The 24,551-nt window shown below is 42.5% G+C and overlaps 1 protein-coding gene and 1 long non-coding RNA gene across 5 annotated transcripts in view; one reads left to right on the top strand and one right to left on the bottom strand.

Annotated features, from left to right (window-relative positions):
• LOC140700343 (mitochondrial inner membrane protease ATP23 homolog) overlaps nucleotides 1-24,551 on the top strand; it is a 193,173-nt gene that overhangs the window by 168,197 nt on the left and 425 nt on the right. For 2 of the 4 annotated variants that reach the window (XM_072973847.1, XM_072973845.1), the window contains 5 exons: nucleotides 8,250-8,479; nucleotides 11,284-11,329; nucleotides 11,997-12,078; nucleotides 15,706-15,843; nucleotides 22,013-22,096. In XM_072973847.1, coding sequence (XP_072829948.1) covers nucleotides 8,293-8,479; nucleotides 11,284-11,329; nucleotides 11,997-12,078; nucleotides 15,706-15,843; nucleotides 22,013-22,096 — 537 coding nt within the window. In that variant the 5' untranslated portion in view covers nucleotides 8,250-8,292. Of the gene's footprint in view, nucleotides 1-8,080; nucleotides 8,480-11,283; nucleotides 11,330-11,996; nucleotides 12,079-15,705; nucleotides 15,844-22,012; nucleotides 22,097-24,551 lie in introns of those variants that run through there. The other 2 variants (XM_072973848.1, XM_072973846.1) reach the window with 2 other exon arrangements.
• On the bottom strand, nucleotides 2,400-4,891 carry LOC140700023 (uncharacterized). The gene is made up of 3 exons (XR_012078222.1): nucleotides 4,743-4,891; nucleotides 4,194-4,277; nucleotides 2,400-2,613 (listed from the first exon to the last, which is right to left on the bottom strand). It is a non-coding gene; the product is annotated as an uncharacterized lncRNA (long non-coding RNA).

The following is a 24,551-nucleotide window of genomic DNA, read 5'->3' on the forward strand; positions in this document are numbered from 1 at the left end:
CTGAGCCTGTTTATATTCTGACAGTACCCTCTCACTTCTCTGCTAACGCCAACCTTTGTAGTTTTGCTAATCCGGTGAAAACATATTATCTCGTTGTTGGGATTGTGTTTCACTAGTAAGAATAAAAATATTTTCCTATGCTTATTAGTCATTTGGAGAGAGAGAGGGAGAGGGAGGGAAGGACAGGAAGAGTTACTTGTTCATGTTCTTTATCAGGTTTATCTGTCACGGTGTTGAACCTTTTTATTGACATGTAAGAGCTCTTTTTATATTAATGGCATACTTTTGTCATATATGTTGCAAATATTTTCTCTTGGGTTGTGCTTCAACTTTGATTATGGTTGTATGTGTGTGTGTGGGGTCAGTGGTTTTTTTCCTGTAATAGTTTTTTATTTTATGTAGTTTAAGCTTTAATAGTTTTGGGCTTTGGAGTCATGTTTAAAAAGTCCTTTATCATCACAAGATTATAAAACTACTCACTCTAATGGTCATTTATTTTTACACCTTATCTTTTTATTAATATGCTGTTGTGAAAATATAAACATAATACTTAAGATAGAATTGAATATTTCTTATAATTTCTACCCCAAAGATAAACACCATCATTACTTTATATATAATATGTAAAATATATATAAAATATAAGCATATCAAAATATATTATGCTTTATGTATATTTAAAACTTCATGCATCTTGGGTGTCCTGTATCGTCAATATACACACATTTACCTCATTCTTTTCAACAGCTGCATGGTAACAAATTGTATAGATCAATCTTTTGCAGTCTTTTTTCCATTACTATCCTCCTAAGACATTTTTTTCTTAATCGTCCCCCCATAAAATTTCAATGCCACATATATACTATGTATATATGTACCTTATGCATATTTGTGCTTTATACATAAATTTTTTTATCTCCTCAAGAACCAATTTTCATCTCCTTGGCTGTGATATCACCCTTTGAAAATGCATGATACAGATATTCCATCTCTGATTTATTCTACATGTGAATACCATTTTTTATATTCTAATGCTACATTATCCATATTTATTTTTATACATATATTTTATTTCTATAGGATAAATTTCTAGAATTAAAAAGCTGTGTCAAATGGTATTAATAAACAAGTTTATAACCGACAACATAATGCCATTTGCAGCAACATGGATGCTCCTAGAGAATGTCATTCTAAGTGAAGTAAGCCAGAAAGAGAAAGAAAAATACCATATGAGATCGCTCATATGTGGAATCTAAAAAACAAAAACAAAAACAAACAAACAAAAACAAAGCATAAATACAGGACAGAAATAGACTCATGGACAGAGAATACAGACTTGTGGTTACCAGGGGGGTAGAAGGTGGGAAGGGATAGACTGGGATTTCAAAATTGTAGAATAGATAAACAAGATTACACTGTATAGCACAGGGAAATATACACAAAATGTTATGATAAATCACAGAGAAAAAAATGTGACAATGAGTGTGTCTATGTCCATGAATGACTGAAAAATTGTGCTGAACACTGGAATTTGACACAACATTGTAAAATGATTATAAATCAATAAAAAATGTTAAAAAAAATAAACAAGTTTATACTGTAGAGCACAGGGAACTACATTCAGTATCTTGTAGTAACCTGTAATGAAAAAGAATATGAAAAGGAATTTATGTATGTATATGTATTACTGAAACACTATGCTGTACACCAGAAATTGACACATTGTAAACTGACTGTACTTCAATTTTAAAAAAGGTATTAACACTTAAAACTTTAGCAGATATTGCTCAAGATTTTTCAATTACATGCCAACAAATTTATACTGAAAACCTGGCTTCATTTTTTACATTTAAATCATAAATCCACTTGGAATTTTTCCTGGGATGGTGAATAAGGTAAAGATCTAATGATTTTTCTCTTCCAAATCTAACTCATTGTCCTTAAATCCTTTATTGAACAAGTCTTTCCTTGATTTGCCATATATTAAGTATGGTAATATGCCTATATTTACTCAGGCTTTGAATTTTGTTCCATGACTGTTTATTCCTACCCCATTACCATCCTAAGCTTATTATTCTTGCTTTATGTTTTAATGTCTGATTATTCAATTCCTTTTATGAATTCTCCTTCTATTTTCTTGATATTGTAATTTTTTTCTGTTAGTGAATTTGGGAGTAATTTTGCTTAGTTCTAAAACAAGTAAACATCAATTTGAAAAAAAGCTCTGAAAATGCTTTTGGGTTTGTACTAAATTTGGATTGATTCAGTGAAAACTGTAGAATACCTTATAGAGTAACACATTTGAAATAAGGGCATAGAAACAGAAATAATGTTGATTTAATGATGTATACCTGTATTAGGATGTTTTGAGTAGTAAATTATGAAAATCCAGACAAAACTCAAATTTAAGCATAAAAGTTTATTGACTCATTTAACTAAAAAGTTCAGTGGTAAAGCTTCTCTTTAGGCATGTCTGGATCTCTGGGCTCAAATAATGTCACCAGGACTTGGTTTCTGTCTCCCAGGTTGGCTTTTTCAGTTTCAGTTTTAGGCAAGACTCCATGTGGTAGCAAAGGTGGCCTGTCCTCTCCATGCTTATATGGTCTTCAGCACCTGCAACAGCAGAGGAAGGAGAGTCTCTTTTTCTTACTGTGTAGGTGAAAGTACTGATGATGGTTGTTACTGGCCAGATCTGGAGCAAGCACAGGAGTCGGGGCAGGTGGGGAGTTGGGAATCAGCCCTTTCTGAAATGTTACAAATAGAATAAACACAATAGTAAGAGCTGAATCTCATATTATTCCCTTATAAGGACCTTGGGAGAAATTTTTCTCAGGCTCCTATACCAAAACTATACTTAAGCAACTTAAAAAAATCTTATAGACCATGTGAAACTTTTAACTATGTTTTCCTTTGCCTTAGTTGCTAGTAACCCTAAGCCTAATTTGTGGTAGCACCCCTCTAGCAATTACACAACACCTTTGGTATGAATATTTTTTTAGTATTAACATACTCCTGCCTTTACTTTGTTTTCCAGTTACCTTTTGCCTGTTTCCGCTTCTAATCACTTTCTCTCATTATAGTGTATATGTCTTTCTGAGCATACTCAGTCTTTTGTGAGAGGTGGGGTATCAGTATATAATATGCATCTATAAAATACATTTAAAGAATAATTCTCAAATCTCATTGAAGCATCTATTTCTTTTGATCTCCTACTTCACAGAGCTATCATCTCCTCCAAGGTCATCCTACCCCACTTATAAACTGACTCCCATCTTTAAAAGAGCAACATTTTATTTGTCCTTACAAAACATATTTAACATGTAGAATAAAGATAAGCAAAAAGTAGAATAGCTAACAAACAGAACACCATGTGGTTAGAATCACAGACTGCTGCTTTCATAACCCACTTTCTCTCATAATCTTTCCTTATTATTAAATAGTCTTCTACATCGTCATTTTAAATGGTTCAAAGGATCCCACTGATTGTGTATCAGGGTAGTCAATCAGACTGCAGCTCTACATTCCCTTCCTAGAAATCCTGTGGATGCTCTTACACTAATATGAGTGAACCATATAATCCATGTCTAAGAAGTACAGGTGTCATATATTTAACCTATCTTTTTTGGTGGCCAAACTGAAATGTACTCCACTCAGCTTAACATATATATGCAGTTTTGATTATTTCCTTTTTTAGAACAGCATAGAAGTATACCTGGCTTATTCAGAGTATATACTTTAAGGATTTTGATAGAAGTTTCTAAAATGCCTGGGGAAGGGAGAGATGTAGCAATTTCTTTTCCCACCTGCAATGTCTGTTTCACTGAACACTTGCCCAGCACATATACTATTTTCTTTTTAATCTTTACCAATTTAATAGGCATTTAATATGCCATTTACATTTTTCACTAATGTGGTTTTCAGTAGTTTTAAAACTATGAACATGCATACCTACCTTGACATCCTCCTTCCCAGTTCTGCCTCCTATTTAAGCTAATTTATGTACCTGATCTATGGATGTCATCTCCTATTTCTTTAGGGAATCATTCAATCAGTTATCCTCTTTCTTGGCAGTATCTTTAACTCCTGACCACCAGTTTTTTTTTTTTTCTCTTGTACTAATACACATCACTAAGTCTCCTCTCCTTATAGAGAAGCTCTTTTTTCTTTCAGTTCATTCTTCTCTGGCTACTGACCTTTCTCTTTCCCTTTACAGCCAAACTTCTTGAAAGAATTGTCTTCACATGCTGCTTCCACTTCCTCTCTGTTTCTTCAACTCACTATAAACAGATTTACATTAAGATCTTCAATGTTTTCTTTGTTGCCAAGATTTTAGTAACAGAATTATATCTTATATATGTATACTTATGTGAGAAAGCAGGACATAAAATAGTTTTCCCTCCAAGTAAACTCAACTATGTAAGAAATTTTTATGCAGAGAAAAAAACTTGTAATACAAGAAAATTTTAAGTTACTTCTGGGTAGTTGGATGACTGGTGAGTTTTATTTTCTTGTTTCTTTTTTAAAAAATATCTTCAATTTTAACAAGAATTTACGTTGATATTAGAACACATTACAATGTTAATTAGAAATTCTCAACTTACATTTTCTAAGAGGAGAAAGGAAAGTTAAGAAATGACAGTCACGAGCCCCTGGGCCATTTCATTTCACCGAAAGGCTCAAAGAACTGGAGGGCGTAACCCAGATTCCCCAGGGCAGGCGCTCCCGCCGCCACGACTGGATACCTGCTAGGACAGTTTTCTCTTAAGAAGGCCCTCCTTCCCCTTTCGCTCATCCCAAATGACTTCTGAGCGTCTCAGCTCAGGCTAACGGCGCCAAGCTGATGATAACCGTCAACTGCCTCCGGTTGCCCTGTTAACAGGCGGCGACCCAACCAACCCCACGCCCGTAAGTCTTCCCAGAATGCTTAGCGCCTTCTCTCATTCACTTCCGGGCTCGGAGGGCTGACTCCTCCCGGAAGTAGATGCCTGTGGTTCGGGCTGCGATTCCCAGCGGTGTGGGATTACTGGACCGAGTGTGGCATATTCCTGCGGAGAGCGGTGGAGACTGTTTTCTTCTTTTCCAACATTCAGAATGATTGGCTCGTTAAGGAAAGGCTGTAATCTCACCAGATTTTTGGTGGCCCTCTAGAAGTGGATTAGAGGTTAGTTGCGACAAAACAAAGAAAGCACTTTAAAATTATATGCAACTTCATTTGTTGATGTGATATATTTAAGCGACTTCAAACAACTTCCAATAAAAAAGCAACTATTTTTGCTTTAGAAAATGAAGGCGAGCACACCTACACAACAGAAACCCCAAATTTCATCCACCAAGAAACAATCACTGAAAACACTTTGAAGCAGTCTTCGAGACCCTCTCTAGGCATATAATAAATTTCAAACTGTAATCACGTTGCATATGCTGTTTTGTAACCTAAAAAACTTTTATGAACATGTTTCATTAAGAAAAAACCAACATGATTGCATGTTTTCCACTGTACTTTTTGTTGGACATTTAAACAGTTTCTGTCTCTTTTGTTCTTAATTAGTACTGCAATGGAGAGATGAAAATCTTTCTAGCAAAATCATTGACCATGCTCTCATTTCTTTGTGGTGATTGTTTTTCTCTTTTTAACGTAGTCACTTGTATTTGCACTTCCTTATCTCTCCCCTAATGTCTTCCCATCCCACTCCTATTTTTTATACTGTAAATGAAGTTAAACATACGGCATCCAAAGCCTACTCAATTTTTTAACGTTTACCTTTTTGATTATAAAGATAATACATACTTATTGTAGAACATTAGGAAGATAATAAAAATATTCTAATATCTAGACAACTACTGATCATATTTTGGCATACAGTTTTCTGTCTCTGTTGCCTTGAATGAAAGAAAGCAATGAACAATGAAAAAATGTTTGCTAATTTGGTTGGAGGAAAATGACAGCTTTTAATTTGCATTTCTTTGCTTATTCATGTAGCTGAATAATACTAAGAATGTTTACAGTCTATGATCCATTTCAGGCCCCATCTTCTCTAAATAGGCTTCTCTGAGAATTCCAGACTAATTATACTAATTTGTAATGGTCTAGTTTTCCATATGTGTATATTTTGGTTCCCTAACTAGATTGAGAGCTAGTTGTGTGGTCCTGAATAAATTATTCAATTTTGCTGAGCCCACTATCTTTATCTGCAAAGTATAGTGGTAATAATACTTACTATGCACAGTTGTGGTAGGGATTAGAAATAGTGTATCTCAGATGAGCTCGATAAAAAGCAGCTTTTTTTTAACTTATAGCTTTAGTCTTCTATGTACATAGGAAATATTCATAATTTTATCATATTTCAAATGAATGAGTAATCCTAGTATTCCACTCAATTTCAATATTTACTGAGCACCTATGACATATAGGTACTGTCTTTAATCCTCAGCGTCTCTTGAGCCTTTCTGATTTAGACACATTTCTCACATAAATCGTACGCTTCTCTCAACCTCAGCAGTTCTCTTATTATCCTGTTTCTGCCACCACTATCTGGCCCATCATAGTAGGTGCTATGTGTGAGCTGAATTGAGTAATTTAGTGGGAAAGAGACCACAAATTATTTAAAACCTGTCAGGCAGTGATGAAGCCATAATAGGTACAGAGTACTTTATACATTGGGGAGGTCAGGAGAGATTATTTTGATTAAGGTTATCTTGGAATGCCTTATGGATGAGGCAGATTAAATCAGGACCTGGATCATAAGGACTGAGGAAAGGGGCTTAAAGATGGAAGTATGAGTTAAAGTTGGCGGTATAAATAAACAGGTTGTGTTTTGTTACGTTGACAAAAAAGCTAATCAATAGTCTGCCTAAGAAAGAAATGGAAATTATTATTTGAGCCAATTTGAGGATTATAACCTGGGAGGCAGTCTTTCAGAAAGCTCTGAGGACTGTTCCACCGGTTAGAGGTCATAGCGCAGTTATATATGTTTTTGAGACAAAGGGTTATACGGTCAAATGACTTATTGACAGTTTACACAGTAAGTACCAGGTCTGCAGGGTTAAAGCAAGTAGTAAATTACCCTGATCCTTTACGAGATTAAGGAGGAATGTTTTCGCCTAAGGAGGTCTGATTAATGCAGATGAGCAATACACTCTAAGGGGGAGGGAAGAGGCCCAAACTGGCAGAGAAAAATTTTGTTTAAATTTTTATTATCTTGCCATAAAATATGAGTTTTATTTCATCAATTATCAGAGAGTTATTTGGGGGTGGCAAAAGAGCAGGGTGGGCAAATGGGCCTAGATGAGGCATAAAAAAAGTAGTTGGGGGCTCAGATTTTTGATATGACCAGTCTTTGTAATTGTTGCTTTCAAACGTTTCTGAAAAGCATTTTTTCCCATACGGCTTGGGACATCAGTAGAGAGGTGGACCAGAGACTGCATTTAACCAGCTGGTGGACAAGGTAGGGACTGGGAAGATGGCGGAAACCATCAGAGGGAGAAGGGTATTTAACAGGCATTATTGGCCAGGAGGTAAGGAAGGAGTATCTATGACGAGGCGGGACTGCGGAACGAGACTTTTGGGGACCACACAACCACAATGAGGGACAAAGTCCACAGCAGGCCCGCTGTAGCCTGCGAAGGCACTTGCCAACCCCACCTCTGCCAGCCTGCACTTGACCCAGAGTCCTCTACGGGTCCGGACCTCTCACTCCGTTCCACGCCGCGCGGCCCGCCGCGGCCCGCCCACGCGTCCCGCCCAGCCCACGCGTTCCTTCCCGCCCCGCCCCGCTCTCGTCTCGCCCCGCCCCGCGCCTCCCGCCCCGCCCGCGCGTCACGTCCCGCCCACGCGTTCCTTCCCGCCCTGCCCCGCGCCTCCCGCCCCGCCCCACGCCTCCTATCACGTCCCGCCTCGCTCCACGCCTCCCGCCCCGCCCCGCGCTTCCCGCCCCCCCGCGCCTGCGCGTCTCGCCCCTTCCCGCGCCCCTCGCCCCGCCCCGCCCCTCCCGTCCCGCGCCTGTGCGTCTCGCCCCGCCCCCCGCGCCTCTTTTCCCCCACCCCGCCCCATAGCCGTCGCCCCGCCTACTGGCCTTCGCCCCGCCCCGTTGCCGTCACGCCCCCCAGCGCCTCTTGCCCTGTTCACAGTCCCTCTGCCGGCTTGAAGCCCCTTCCGGCCGTACGTCCTTGGCGCCAGGTCGGCCCGGCGGAGGGGAGGCATGGGCAGAGGGTAGGCTGGAGGGAGGTTACCTTCCCTGTTTCACTCCCAGCCCCCCGACGCGAGAGGAAGCAGCGGCAAGGTCCGCGGGCGGCATGGCAGGAGCTCCAGACGAGCGCGGGCCGGGCCCTGCGGCGAGGGAGCAGCTGCAGCAGCAACACGTCGGGTGCCGAGTCTTCCCCGAGCGGCCGGCTCAGGGGACGCCCCAGCAAGGGTTCCTCTCCAGTTTCTTCACCAGTAACCAAAAGTGTCAGCTTATGCTCCTGAAGACGCTGGAGACAAGTAGGAGCCGTGACCGGGAGGCGGGGCGTCTGGGGAGGTGGTGTCTGAGACCGGGTGGGCAGGGAGGGGCCTGGGCGCCCCTCGGCCAAGGGCTCTGGGTTCGGCCCCAGGGGTGGCGGGGGCTGAGTTCGGGCCCCTCGGCGCAGAGTCTAGGCAGATTGGGCACGTGAGGGCGGGAATGGGGGTCTGGGCCTCAGTTTCCCTTACAGAAGAGTTGCAGAGGGCCCTTTCAGCACTACACTTGTTTGTGGAATGAACGAGGAGTCGGGCTAGGAGTTTGCCCTTTCCTCTCACACTCATTGGTCTGACAGATCCTCTGATTTCTTAGGTAAATTATGCAGCAGTGTGGGGACTTCAGAGTGCAGGTGAAGCAGAGTTTTAGAGAGCCACGTTCATTAAGGCATACTGACTGCCGGCAGTGCAAAAGCAACAGTTTTACAATTGTGGCCTTCTTGGAAAGAGTTCTTAACCTTCACACATGGATGGACTTCAGGGTGTAGAAACTCCGACGTGGACTACAAAACCGTGTGTGTGTATGCTCCTGAATGCATTTTTCTGGGGAGAGAGTCCATAGCTCCATAATACTCTCAAGGAGGCCCGCGACCCCCCAAAGGTTAAGAACCACTGCTGTGGGTTAAATAGGAATACCACCTGCTGACCAACTTCTCTCCAGTCCCAGGGACGTTGTCCCAGAGATTCCTTAACACTCTTACGTTGCCATAGACGTCCTAAGTTTACTTTCGATACATTTAGAAAATCAAAGACTTAAACTTATTTGTCCCAAAGCAGCGTTATTATTTCATAGCTGGGGCCAGTCGCAATTCAAAAATCAACCACCCAAAGATTTTCCAGCCTTGCTGCGACTCTGTGCATCTAGGGAATCAAGGGAGGTGGGAGGAGGAAAGGAAATAGCGGAATGGTGACATTGTATTTACTTTGGAAGGATGTATTGAACGCCTCCTAGGTTCTGGTATGGGAGAATACAGAGATGAGTTAGGACTCTGCCTTTAAGATGTTTCAAAGTGGAATGCAGTGGAAAACATGGGCTGCAGAATTAGACATGGGTTCAAATTCTGGTCCCTTTCCTTGTTAGGTTTGGAAGAGTGATTTAACTCCATGATCTCCTCTATCCTCATCTGCAAAACAAACAAAAAACAAAACAAAAAAAGGGAGGAGGGAGGCTAAAAATATCTCTTTAAGCCTTGTCATGAGGAATAGAATTTACAAGTGTAAAGTGCCAGCATATCAGGAGCTGCGTAAAGAAAGGGTAGCTGTTCTTACAGCGGAGGAGCAGCAAAGTGGAGGAAGAGCTGAGACAGGATGTGAGGAGGGTGAGGGGCTAAACTTGAGCATCAGGAGGAATTAACCCACCTTATCCTCTCAAGAGGAGGGATGCTGGGAGAACCTGTTGGTATTAAAGCATCAACCTGCAGCTTTAAAATCCTATCCCTGGGGCGGGTATGGTGGGAGAACCCAGGCCTCATGGGAGATCTTTGTTTTCTTTTTCTCAAAATCAAATCAGTTCTAAATACTGCAGGTCCTTTTTGAAGTACCAAACGACTGTGCTTCCTGAGGAAAAAAAAAATTTTTTAAAGTGGGGGAACTGTAGACTTTTGGAGCCACTTCAACTTTGTAAAACTTTGTTGCTTGAATAATAATGTACTTGATATGGTGCCTAACACCCGATATACACTAAAAATACTTACCACTACTACCTGTTTTACTATTAACACTATCATTTAAGAGGGGGCAGACTAGTAAAGCAGTAACTATGCCTGGCTTTCTCATCCCGCACTGCCTTTTCCTCGTCTGTTGTTGCTTTTCAGCACTTTAAAAAAGCGAACAAACTTGGTTTCTTTCTTTTCCTATTTTTTCCCTTGTGTCATTTAAGTTGCTGTGCATTTGTACTCTCAGACAAGACTTCTGTATGAAAGTTGGTACTAGAGACATTTGGGTTTGTCGTAGTTTGCTGTAATTGTCCCAGGCTCATAGGCTCTTAGAAATGGAGGACCCTCGGGAGTTGTCCAGGCCTTTCCACCCCCACCACTGACCAGAGTGTTTGCACACCTCTGCTGGAACAGGTGTTCTGTTCTCTGAGGCTCTTTGGGGCTACCTTGCTGTTGTACCGACAGCTTTAATTGTTGGAAAAATCCTTTCTCACGCTGAGTTGAAATCTGCCCCATGTAACTTCTACCCTTTGGTCCTTGTTCTGTCCTCTGAAGAAATGCTGACTGACTCTGTTCCCCTAAGGCGCCCTTTCAAATACTTAAAGCTACCATTCCTAGTTCTTTCTCTTTTCCAAATCCACAAATCCCTTTCTTGCTTCCAGTATAGTCCTGTGCTCTTCCAGTCACTTTCCCCCCAGGAAGAGCTGCAGTTGGCAGGTCCTGTTTAGAGTGTGGTACTGTACTCAGAATGGGACGCTGCATATGGACCAGGACAGACAACCTGGATTCTATGCTGCTGCTTATTTCTGTGGCTGTGGCCCAGATTCCCTTAGTCTTTTGGTGTATACTTTAATACATTGTGTTTGATCATTTAACTGGAAGGTATATTTGATATTATCTAAGATGTTCGGTGGTACCCATCTTGGTATTTGTATTAGTGTCTCATTTCATTAAAGACTTGCTTTTATGTTAATTTAAGTTTGTCTTTTTACATTCATTTTTGTCAATTTTAAGATAGTATTACTTCACTAAGATTTGTGAGATACATTTTGGTAATATCTTTTACTGCTATTTGAATAACTTGGTTGGTGCTATTTGTTCTAAATAGCATATGTAATTGAAACAATATCTTTCTAGATCCATATGTCAAACTTCTGCTTGATGCCATGAAGTATTCGGGTTGGTAAGTAAATCTTTTTGAGGTGCTGCTCTATATTCTGGCTGCTAAAAACCAAAAAATAAAAAACTGAAACTACTTCAGACCGCCAGGCCCTTGCCATATGGTAGGTGGTGGTGAGTGGCTGCACTCTCTCCAGGCAGGCCTGTTCTTTCTAGACCTCTTGTGCCCTAACTCCATGTGTCTGGCTCTACCATTCACCTCAGGTATCTAGGAAAGACAGGACTTAACATTTCCTTGTAAGTAATTACCAAACCTGGCTCTTCCACCACGCCACCCCCAGCACTGTCCTTAGTGGGGAAGAAATCTCAGTTTGTTATGTGTGCAGGAGCCTTCCAGGTGTGTTTAACTTCGAGAGCATCAGAAGAGTGACTTCTGAGGTCCACTACTTAACATTCTGGCCCGAGGGCAGATACTCCAGTGTATTTCCAGTAAAGTCTTAATTAGTCGACCAAATGCTTTATGGAATCATGGCATAGAATTTGAACTGGGATAGAGTTTGCAGAGAGAGTTACCTCATTTTACAGACGAGAGACCTGAGTCCTGAAGGTGTTAAGTTGCTTTCCCAAGGTGTCATATGTGGCAGCAGTGGAGGGATGTAGGATCCGGGTCCCCTGTGCCCCGTGGACCCCACTTCTGGACGTTGTCTCTCTAATCCATTCTTGCCTTCTAGTGCTGTTAACAAAGAAAGGCACTTTTCTTGTGAAGATTGTAATGGGAATGTCAGTGGAGGCTTTGACGCTTCAGTGTCTCAGGTAGGCACTTTACTTGAGTTGCTTTCTTTCCTCCGGTTCTCCCTCCTGATATTTGCTGAGCGCCTTCCACAAGCTGGGCATTCTGTTTGGTGGACTTTGTGTGGGATTCAAAAAATGAGGTCGTGTGATCCTTACTCTTAAGGCGCCTGCATTCTTATGGGGGAGCCAAGACATGAATGCAGACAGTGATAAAAATCGAGGCAGGTTAAACTCTTAAATGGGTGTGGTTACCAATTTGGGACAGTGACGTGATTGACTGAAAGATACCAGTAGATTCGGCTAGAGGATGTAAAGCCTCTTCAGGGGCAAAGAGGGCAGAGACTGTTGCCCAAAGCAGGGGTAGCATGAACACAGGTGACGTGCTGGGAGCGCACAGGGTGTATGTGGGGAGTGGCATGTGGTGTAGTCCAGCTGGAGGGCAGGGATGCAGGGGAGCGGGGAGAGGCAGGATTGGAAAGAAAGATAGCTGTATGCTGGGAGGCTCTGAAGGCTAAGCTAAAGAGTTTCACCTTTGCCTGGTGAGAAGTGATACACCTTTGAAGACTGTTGATGAGGGGAGGGTGTTTTCTCATCCGTAAAATGTGGGTAATAATTGTATCTATCTTACAGAATGGTTATGAGAATTAAATGAGATTTCTCTTGTAAAGTGCTTACCATAGTAAGCAGAGTGAGCATTCAGTAAATGTTATTACTAGTCTTAAGTCCCTGGAGGGTTTTGATAGAGTCTTGAGGGGTAGATGGATGTGTCACGTGATGAGGGTAGATGAAAGTGTTATAAAGAACTGTTTCCGTTATGAATATGTAACAGGCGTTTGCACCTAACTGTTCCGTGCTGGGGGATTTTATGTGCACTTTGGTTGTGCGTAGCTGTTTCCCAGTGAGCATGGGAGAGAGCGCTACAGCAGAGGGCTGGGACGTCTGAGTGCTGGAGTCAGGCAGACTGTGAGTTCAAATCCTGGTTCCCCTGCTTGTTAGCGGTGGTGCTCGGGCAAGTGGTTTGTCTTATTCTCAGCTTCCTCATTTGTCAGTCGATAATCACAGCACCTGCCGCTCCCAGGGTGAGTCGTGGTAGCTTCATCCCCTTCTGGGCTTAAATAGAGTGGACGCTTTGAATCTTCAGCTTACTTCTCAACAGTGTTACACACAGTTGGACACTCTGTTCTTCTCTTTTAAATTAAAAATTTTGTTGTGAAGTATCTCATTCATATAGAAGAGTTAAAAAAAACCTAGACGTGCGCTCCCGGTCATAATAATAAAATGAACATCTGTGTAACCGCCACCCAGATTTGAGAAATGGAACGTTGCCAGGACTTCAGAAGCCTGTGTTGCCTGCTTGGATCACATTCGTCCTCCCTTCCTGATTCTGACCTCCGTGATAATCATCCCCTGCCTCTCTGTGGTCTTAGCATCTCTGTATACAGTCCGGCAACGTGTTATTTAGTTACCTGCTTTTCAGCTTTATACTTAGAGTCATACATAATACTTTGTCATTTTATGAAATCCCAGAAGATATAGTCTTCAACTTAATTCTTTTGTTCAACATTGTGAGGTTCTTCTGTGCTGTGTGTCCCTCTGGTTTATTTAGTTTCAATGTTGCATATTATTCTGTGCTATGTCTGTACTAGAGGTTAGCCCGTCTAATACCGACTGCTTCCAACTTTGTGATTGTGAACAGTGCTGCCATGAGCGTTCTTCGCCTTCTCCCCTGGTGCACGTGGGTGAGAGCTGCTCCTCGGAGTCCACCTGGAGTGGAATTGTGGGGTCACATCACATGCGTACCCATGACTTTAACAGCTGATGCCAGTTTCTTGCCTTGGTTTCCTGTGTACAACACTCTCGGGGTTGCTCCTTTGCTAGCTCACCTTCCTCTGCCAGCCCTTACGTGTCAAAGTCCCGTAACCCTTGCTGTTACACCCTCTTCTCTTCTTGCTCTGTGCTCTGCCAAGGGGACCTCTGTCACTTTTGTAGGTCAGAGCTCTCTGGAATGCCGCATCCACATAGCCAGGGCGTTCACTGAACACCTACACTTGGATGTCTTACAGGCACCTCAGACCTGACATGTCCAAGTCCACATTGGTGACTTTTACCATCCTCCATCCCCGCCCAACCTGGTCTTTTAGTTTTGTGTATCTCCGTGAATGGTGCCATTCTTCGTCCTATTACCCAAGCCAGAAATTTAGGGGTCATCCTTTCTGATTCCCTTCCCATATTCTATCCATCACCAAATTTTGTCCAGTCTCCTAAATAGTCTGTCTCCTCTTACCTTTTAAGGCTCCCATCGTCCTAGCTCGTGTACTGTCATCTCTTGTCTAGAATAGTTCCTTTGCCTTCAACTAGTCTCTCTGCTTCCAGTTTTAATCATCTTTTGCTTGTTTTTCCAACTGTGGTCAAAAGGGTAAAAACAAAATGAAACAAAAACACGCCTGTTTCACCACTTCCATTCAGTGACTTCCCACTGTTGTCAGAAGAATGATTTGGCCCCTGCTGACCTCACCAGCCTAACGTCTTGCCCGCCGCCTCCAACTCTGTGCTTCAGCATTACAGGCCTGCTTTCAGCTCCTCAAATGCTCTGTTCCCTCAGCTGTCCCCCGCCCTGTTGCACATGTTGTTCTGTCTGTCTGGAATGCTCTCTTCCCCTCTCCTCAAATGTAACTCCTATTCATCTGCTAGAGCCCAGTTCCCACATTCCTTCTGCAGAGAAACCTTTCCCAACCCTCCAGAGCGGGTCGGGTACTCTCACTGTATGTGCTCCTGACAGGCTGGCTTTTTCTTTGTGACAGCTGTCATTGCACGTGTTTACACATTTGATTAATGTCTATCTCCATTAGCAGATGATAAATCTAATAGGTCTGGGTAAATATTAGTTGAGTAAATGAATGTTGAATGAATGTTTATAAAGTATATGGCACATATCCTAGCATCTTCACACAGTAAATTCACAATAAGTGGAAACTATTATCATTAGGATCCCTCACGTCTGTATTATTCTTATAGGGTCCTGCCCCGTGTGCTGTTGGCTTTTTGCACTTCTTTCTGAAGTGAGGACTTTTCCTGGCAATTCTAGTAGAATGGGACAGTGGTGGTCATTCACTCTTGATTCATTCCTCATTCAGATACTTGATAAGGAGCATTTTACATGTATTCTCATTTAATTCTCATAATTCTGTAAGGTGGGTGCTTTGATTGTCTCCTTTTTGTAGTTGAGGAAACTGAGGCACAGAAAGCCTAAGAACCTTGCCCAAGGTCGCTGAATTAGAGAGGGGCGGGGCTGGGGTCTGAACCTCCCTGCTTCATTCCAAAGTCCGCTCTCTTAATTGTAAGGCTGTGGAGCCCAGGACAGACTGGTACGGTGAACCCAGTGAGGATGGTATGTGAATAAATGTCCCTAAGCCAAGTGCTGCGGAAGTCCAGAGAGCGGAGAAGGGGAAGTGAGGCACTGGGGAAGGCTCGACGGGGCCCCTTCGGTTAGGACCAGGCCCGGCTGGATGGGTTGGTGTGGGGTTTGCAGACAAGAGGGTGGAGGCACTCCAAGCGGAGGAGCCCCTCAGGTGAGAGAGAAGGTGGAATCCACGAGATGAGAGGAGACTTTAGAGATAATGGAACCTCTCTTGTTTCGGTGCCTCTTAGATTGTTTTGTGCCAGAATAATATCCGTAACCAGGCCCACATGAGCAGAGTGGTCACCCACGAGCTCGTTCACGCGTTTGATCATTGTCGCGCGCACGTCGACTGGTTCACCAACGTCCGACATTTGGCCTGCTCTGAGGTAAGTTCTGTGGTAGAAGATACCTTCTTTCCCCCGGAACACTGTGTGTTTGAACTTTTTATTCAAGTGTGATTTATTTAAATGCATTCCTTTCCTTGTCATAATTCCACATTAGTCTTGAATTTCCGTTTTTACTATTTTAACCATTTTAACTATTGCATACAATTTTTTAGATATAAGAGACATTTTAAGTATCTTTAGGATTGTCTTAAATGTAACCTTTAAATCCTAATTGTAGTGATGACTTTAATTATAACAATAAACTATTTTTCCTATGGAATAAACCATATAATATAAAAAATATAGTTAACATTTACTGAGGGCTGTGTGCCAAACCTGCTCTGTTTGTGGATTTTATGTAACCCTCACAATGGCCCGTTGAGGTGGCCACTGTGATCCCCGTGTTCTATGTGCAAGTGAGGTTGTTTCGATTCCCCGTAGGCAGTAAGTGGCAGAGGCAGGATTACAACCAAGGTTCTTGACTGGTTTGCTGTGCTGCCTTCCGTAGGTAAAGCTTCTTGCCTTCCCTGGAGTAAAACATTTAGTCTCAAAAAACACAGCATAGAAAGCTATTCATTACTAAGCATTTTGGATTGCTCTCCAAAGTGCACATGTATATCCTCCTAGAGAGACATTTGTATTTCATACTTGCATTTCATTGATTCAAGAGTACAGTGTCCTGAGAAGTTAAAAAAACTAATATAAATTCCAGGCTTATACTTGATAACTTAAGATTATTTTCTCTTTCCCTTGAAATTAATAAACAGCCCCACTGCATCTAATTATGACTCATTATTTGTAGAGAAGACTGAAACCTGACTTTTTAAATATTTATCTCTCTTGGGTGTTAGGAGAATTAATGCCGGTTAGCTAGTTAAAGTGTGTTAAGTCCTTCGAGCTCCTCAGAGGAACGCAGCCATGTTATTATAGAAGTAACAAGAAATAGGCCATTCTGATTGCAGTGAATGAGCAAAAACGTGGCCGGGTTGGCTGTAGAATCTGTGTGAGTAATTCCACGACATTTCAACAATTAAAGCTGCTCTTTTTTTTTTTAACATTTTTTTATTGAGTTATAATCATTTTACAATGTTGTATCAAATTCCAGTGTAGAGCACAATTTTTCAGTTATACATTAACATACATATATTCATTGTCACATGTTTTTGTGCTGTGAGCTACCACAGAATCTTGTATATATTTCCCTGTGCTATATAGTATAATCTTGTTTATCTATTCTACATAGGCCTGTCAGTATCTACAAATTTTGAACTCCCAGTCTATCCCTTCCCACCCCCTGCCCCTTGGCAACCATAGGTTTGTATTCTATGTCTATGAGTGTTTCTATTTTGTATTTATGTTCTTTTTTTTTTTTTTTTTAGATTCCACATATGAGTGATCTCATATGGTATTTCTCTTTCTGGCTTACTTCACTTAGAATGACATTCTCCAGGAACATCCATGTTGCTGCAAATGGCATCATGATGTCATTTTTTGTGGCTGACTAGTATTCCATCGTATAAATATACCACCTCTTCTTTATCCAGTCACCTGTTGATGGACATTTAGGCTGTTTCCATGTCTTGGCTATTGTAAATAGTGCTGCTATGAACATTGGGGTGTAGGTGTCATTTTGAAGTAGGGTTCCTTCTGGATATATGCCCAGGAGTGGAATTTCTGGGTCCTATGGTAGGTCTATTCCTAATCTTTTGAGGAATCTCCATCCTGTTTTCCACAGTGGCTTTCCTTGCTTCCCTCTCCCACTCTTAGTGATTTAGATGTCTTCTTTTACAATTCTGTGTTTATTCTATTTGGAATTCATGGCAGTTATCTCCTTTCCAGTTATGAGTTTCTCATTTTTGTAGCATCTTGGTTCTTTTCTATTTAGAAACATTTCTTTTAGAATGGGTTTAGTGTTGCTAAACTCTTTCAGTTTTTGCTTGTCTCTGTGAAGTTCTTTATCTTTCCTTCTATTCTGAAGGATACCCTTGCTGGATAGAGTATCCTAGGCTGCATCTTTTTTTCATTCAGGACTTTGAATATATCTTGCCCTTCTGGCCTGTAGTGTTTGTGTCGAGAAATCAGCTGAGAGCCTTATGAGGGTTCTCTTGTAACTCAGAATTTGTTTTTCTCTTGCTGCCTTCAGGATCATTTCTTTATCCTTGACTCTGGCCATCTGGATTATGGTGTGTCTTGGTGTGGGTCTGTTTGGGTTCTTCCTGTTTGGGATCCTCTGAGCCTCCTGTACTAGGATATCTGATTCCTTCTTTAACTTTGGGAAGTTTGCCGTCACGACTTTTTCAAATACCTTTTCAATCCCCTTTGTTCTTTCTTCCCCTTCTGGGACCCCTGTTATGTGTAGATGGGCATGCTTTATATTATCCCATAGGTCTCTTATATTGTTTTCATTGTTTTTCATTTGTTTTTCTTTCAGCTGTTCTGATTGGGTGCTTTCTGTTGTCCTGTCTTCTAGGTCACTTATTCATTCCTCTGAATTATCTAGTCTGCTTTGCACAGCCTTTAGTTCAGCTCTCATCTCAGCCAATGTGTTTACTAATTCTGCTTGGTTCTTCTTTATAGCTTCTATTTAATTTTGACATATTTTATAGTCTAAAGACTATTTCTTTTAGTTCCTTCAGTACTTTGATCACTCCTTTTTTGAAATCTTGATCTAGTGGGCCATCAATGTCTATTTCCTTGCTTGTGCTTTCAGGGGATTTCTCTTGCTCTTTTAATTAGGAGTAGTTCCTCTTCTTCTTCATCTTGCTCATATCTCTCTGGCACTGTGGCCGGTGGGCGGGTGGGTCACTCCCCCTCCCGATGCTGCAGTCAGATGCTGCACTCTGCCCAGCACCGTGGTAAGGTGCTGTGTTCCTGCCAGGAAGGTGGGTGGCTGCCCGCCCTCTCCTGGAGCCTGTCGGTCCGCTGCTCTGTGCAGCTGCCCGCTCTGCCTTGGGTCAGTGCTCTGTAGGCAGGCTTGGGGAAGACCGCGGAACAGCCCTGCCCCAGCTCTGTGCCAAATCTCAGCTCCTTGTTTGCCTTTGCGGCACAAGTTCTCTGAGGTGCCAGAGCAGAAAGATCCTATCTGCCTCGGGCTGTAAACAAGTCTCAGTCCTGCCTAGGAGGTTGCGGAGCCCCCAGTGCGGATTCAGGTCTCGGACCCGCCCCTGCCTGGGCATTGCACACAGGAGGAGATGGCGGCTGTGGCTGCGCCCGCCTCTCTTCTCACATGAAGCTCCAGTAACAGCGTCACGGGTCTGAGGACACAAAGGCTGTGGTGCTCCTCCCCCCAGGGCACACTAGCCATGTTGCTTTGCTTTTTTCACAATTTATGGGAGACCGTGGTTGTTCTGCTCTGTATCTCCTCCCAACCATGGCACGCAGCCCCCTGCAGTCCCCCGGGGCCACCTCAGTGCAGCCGCCCCAGTCCTCCGCCTGGCTCAGGCAGCCTGTCCCGGCCCCCAGCTGCTGGCTTGCGTCTCGGGCTGGGTGTCGTGGGGACCCTTTGTGCCCATTTAACTTAGTTCTGTTGGTCAAGGGGTGCTCGGAGCAGATCTGAGCCTTGGAGGCTCCCCCTCTGTCCTGTTGGCCTCTCCATTGGAGAAGGGAGACCCAGCGAATCAGCACTATTCCTCCTTTGCCATTCCCTCCCCGCGGGACTGGTCCCACACTGTTTTGTTTTTTCTTCATCCTTTTTTCCTTTTCTCCTACCAGATTTTTGGCATCTTTGCCTTTTGAAGAGGGCGATGTTCTGTCAGAGTTTGGTAGGTGCTCTGGTTGGCTGAGTGGGTCTATAGATGTGAGTTTTGGTGTATTTGTGGGAGAGGGTGAGCTACAAGCATCCTTCTACTCCACCATCTTGCTTCTCTCTATTCCTAGTCTTTTGAGGAATCTCCATAGTGTTTTCCACAGTGGCTGCACCAAACTGCATTCCCACCAACAGTGTAGGAGAGTTCCCTTTTCTCCACAGCCTCTCCAGCATTTGTCATTTGTGGACTTTTGAATGATGGCCATTCTGACTGGTGTTGGTGATATCTCATTGTAGTTTTGATTTGCATTTCTCTGATAATTAGTGATATTGAGCATTTTTTCATGTGCCTTTTGATCGTTTGTATTTCTTCCTTGGAGAATTGCTTGTTTAGGTCTTCTGCCCATTTTTGGATTGGGTTGTTTGTTTTTTTCTTATTAAGTTGTATGAGCTGCTTATATATTCTGGAGATCAAGCCTTTGTCGGTTTCATTTGGAAAAATTTTCTCTCATTCCATAGATTGTTGTTTTGTTTTACTTATGGTTTCCTTTGCTGTGCAGAAGCTTGTAAGTTTCATTAGGTCCCATTTGTTTATTCTTGCTTTTATTTCTATTGCTTGGGTAGACTGCCTTAGGAGAACATTTTTGAGATGTATGTCAGATAATGTTTTGTCTATGTTTTCTTCTAGGAGGTTTATTGTCTCTTGTCTTATGTTTAAGTCTTTGATCCATTTTGAGTTGATTTTTGTGTATGGTGTAAGGGAGTGTTCTAGCTTCATTGCTTTACATGCTGCTGTCCAGTTTTCCCAACAACATTAGCTGAAGAGACTGTCTTTATTCCATTGTATATTCTTGCCTCCTTTGTTGAAGATGAGTTGACCAAAAGTTTGTGGGTTCATTTCTGGGCTCTCTGTTGTGTTCCTTTGGTCTATATGTCTGTTTTTGTACCAATACCATGCTGTCTTGATGACTGTAGCTCTGTAGTATTGTCTGAAATCTGGGAGAGTTATTCCTCCAGCCTCTTTCTTTTTCTTCAGTAATGCTTTGGCAATTCTAGGTCTTTTGTGGTTCCATATAAATTTTATTATGATTTGTTCTAGTTCTGTGAAATATGTCCTGGGTAATTTGATAGGGATTGCATTAAATCTGTAGATTGCCTTGGGCAGTGTGACCATTTAAACAATATTGATTCTTCCACTCCAGAAGCATGGGATAGCTTTCCATTTTTTTAAGTCTTCTTTAATTTCCTTAATCAGTGTTTTATAGTTTTCTGTGTAAAAGCCTTTCACCTCCTTGGTTAGATTTATTCCTAGGTATTTTATTACTTTGGGTGCTATTTTAAAGGGGATTGTTTCTTTACTTTCTTTTCCTGTTGATTTCATCGTTAGTGTAAAGAAATGCAACTGATTTTTGAACATAGTTCTTGTAACCTGCTTCCTTGCTGAATTCTTTGATCAGCTCTAGTAGTTTTTGTGTGGACCTTTTAGGGTTTTCTATATATAGTATCATGTCATCTGCATATAGTGACACTTTTACCTCTTCTTTTCCAATTTGAATACCTTTTATTTCCCTTTCTTGCCTGATTGCTGTGGCTAGGACTTCCAAGACTATGTTGAATAGGAGTGGTGATAGTTAAAGCTGCTTTTTATCTTAAAGATATAGCAAATTAGAAAATATGGCCTAACTTCAGGCTGTCGTGTTCATAGCATGACCCGTTTGGAATGTTCTTGCTGCTTTGCACCACTTAATTTCTCATAGGCCAATCAGGCCCTGGCGGAAGGTCACAGAGTTACACAGGCTTAAGGGAAGGTCCAAGACAGTTTCAGTGACTTGGGCCAGGAGGCCTGGGAGGTTCATGTGCTTAAAAAGTGTCTTAGATACTGATATATTCAGGTTTTGGTGGGGAGGTGAGGGGTGGTAATTGGGCTTATTTATTTATTTGTAATGGAGGTACTGGGGATTGAACCCAGGACCTCATACATGCTAAGCACACACTCTACCACTGAGCTATACCTTCCCCACTGCCGTATTCAGTTTTACGCCCATATTGAAACTCAATTTGTAGATCTTTGGAAGAGTACTTTGCTGAAGTCCTCTTGGTAATTTCTAGAAGTGCTTGTATCGTATAGAGAGCACAGTCTTTGACTCAGAGGTCCAGCTGAGGTTCCAGAGGTAAGGCTCCAGCGTAAAGGTCTGAAAATTCCTTTTGGTAGGTGATTGCCACTTGTGTGTTTGATGTTGTCTAGCATAGCTCGTTGATATCTGCTCTTTTTTTTTTTTTAACTTAGGAACTACTTAAGGCAGTAGAGTTAAAAATTTAAGTCTTACAGATACTCTGCTCTCAGAAGAACATGCCAATTTTTTATTCTTCTACAATTAAACAAGTGCTTATTTTCTTTTTGTTTGCCTTCTGTCTTTGTGGTAGGTTCGAGCTGCTAACCTCAGTGGCGACTGCTCACTTGTCAATGAAATATTCAGGTTACATTTTGGATTTAAACAACACCACCAGGTAAAACCTAACACCTGAAATCATTTCCCCTCAAGAGTGCTATGAGTAGAAATAACAAATAGAGAAATGAGAAGTACATTTAGTACTTGAAATTTGACAAAACTGCTTCTATGAAAAGAATACAAAATGTATACCACTTAAGCCAAGTAGATGAAGTTCAGTTCCACCGTCAAATTGTAGGCGAGGCCATGGCCCCATGACTGAGTGAGAGGGTTTTATAGTGACGAGAGCGTGGGCTCGCTCTTGGGACACTTCTGGGTGGGGCAGATGAAGGACAGAAGTGAAGTCACAGCCGGTCTTTTATCCCAGCAGACCTGGCTTTACACATGAAACCAGCACAGCGCTCTCGAGACAGGAGAGCGACGCCCTTGAGAACAGACCGCACTCAGCTCCGGCTGTGCCTGTGTCGTAGCGCGCCTCCTACGGCTGTGTGACCTGACGGCAGAGCTTTGGGTCGGCGCAGACTTGATGATAATGAGCTGAGCTGAGGGACATATTGTAAACAACACAGAACAGAAACAAAAGCAAACTAGAGGCAAGATAATCCTGCTAGAAAGCTTTTAAGGTCCACGATCGATGGACGGGGGAGAGGGGGTTTAGAACGCATGGACTGATAGAGAACGTGGGCGGTCCTGCCCGCAGCAGCCCAGGGGCTCTGTGTTCACACGCAGGAGAGAGGCCGGTCGGAGGCTGTCTATGGCCAGAGGAGGCTGTCTATGGCCAGAGGTTGCCGGGCCAGTTTGTGAGCTGCATGGGCCTCAGGAGAGCAGGTGCAGCCAGATGCAAAAAGGACAGGCTTGGAACAACAGCAGGGAGGCCCTGGGTCCTCTAGAGGCGAGAGGAACTCAGCTCTGGGGAGGAAGGCCGACAGTCACAGCGAACCATTGGGAGAAACTGTGAGCTTAGTGAATGGGATCTGGAAGGCAAACCTGGGCCGGGGAGGGGCGGCTACTCAGACTGGGCTGTGAGGCCTTCAGGCTGTGCCAAGTCAGCGGAGTGTCACTGGCTTGTCTTGTGCCGCGTGTCTTCTGTGCTTCGAGTCCCTGCTCATCTGTAAATTCAGCCTGGGTGGCGTTTGAATGGGCTGTGTGTTCTGGCTGTCAGCGGGCAGGGTGGAAGTAGCGTGCCCATCAGCACATCCCAGAGAAGAGGTGAGGCAGGTAAAGCATGAGGTCCGAGGCGCAGAGTCTGAAAGAGAAGTCTGTGCTCCTTACATTGGATAGAGCAGCAGAAAACAAAGAGAACTAGCGCTGGACGGAGCTTCTGTGGAGGTGACGGGAGCCGGTGCGGGGAGAAGAGGCCCTGGGTTTGTGCAGCATGTACCCAAGAAATGCAAACGTCAGTTACAGTGACTCATTGTAAAACTGCACACTTTTAGCAGAAATGTATTTCATCTGGAAATAAGTTAATCTGAATTGTGACCTACTCTTGTGCCTCCTGACCTTGGAGGCTCAGCAGGCAGACAAATCTTTACTACCGTGTTACTGCCTGGAGGGGAGACCTTTCTTCTCTCCAGCAGTTGCTGTCATGGCTCTAGACAGTTCTTCTTCTCCTTCTTATTCCTCTAAACCTGGGGTTTATTTTTTAAATTGGCATTTGATGTCAGGCTGAGAAGCACTGATTTATAGTCCTATATTCATGAATGTGCTGATCAGGCTGGAGTAAAACTGGGCACATACAGAGAAAACTCAGTGATGGACAGGGTGCACAGCCATCAGAATCCATGTTTGGTGGTTTTTCAGGAACGGGTTGAATGCCATTTTGATTTTTAGTTTGGGCCTGTGGAGAAGGAGATGGATTTAAAGCTCTTCAAGAATTAGAATGGCCAACCTTACATTTCTTAAAATACTAGAATACTGAGAAATTCTAGTCTATCACTATGTAGCATTAAGTAAATTATTTTCCTAGGTAGAGAATTAAATACCCATGCAAAGAACAATCAGGATGAAAAAAGTTGTTTGATTTTCTTTTTTTCCCTGAAAAATGAGGACAGCTTCAAATTTTGTGTGTATGTATGTGTGGTTTCCTGTTCCCCTCCCAGGAAAAGCTACCTAGCATTGGTCAGCGCAGAGTTAGGGGAGAGAGGCACAGAGTAAAGTGTATTTCAGATTTATTGAAAGTAAAAAGAATTCAGCCAGAACTTTATTTATAGACTTAAAAAAATAGTTTTGTAAATTTGGAGCTATTGTTTGGCAGGCAGCATCTAGAACTTCCGAGAATGACGTCCGCTTATATTATTGGGAAAGATGAGGAGAGGGAGGAGGTCATCCTTACACATAAATACTTTCAGGTTGAGCTGAACATGCTCCATAATTTAATGTTGCTTCTTTCGAATGACAGAAATTAGTGAAACAATGTGAGAGAAAATTAATTTTGACTGTGGTTTAGACATTATATACAATGTTATATTTCATGATTAAGTTTTTTATAAAATTAAAGCCACACACTCCTCTTT

Source organism: Vicugna pacos, chromosome 12 (assembly GCF_048564905.1).
Source record: "Vicugna pacos chromosome 12, VicPac4, whole genome shotgun sequence".
Taxonomy (NCBI): Eukaryota; Metazoa; Chordata; class Mammalia; order Artiodactyla; family Camelidae; genus Vicugna; species Vicugna pacos.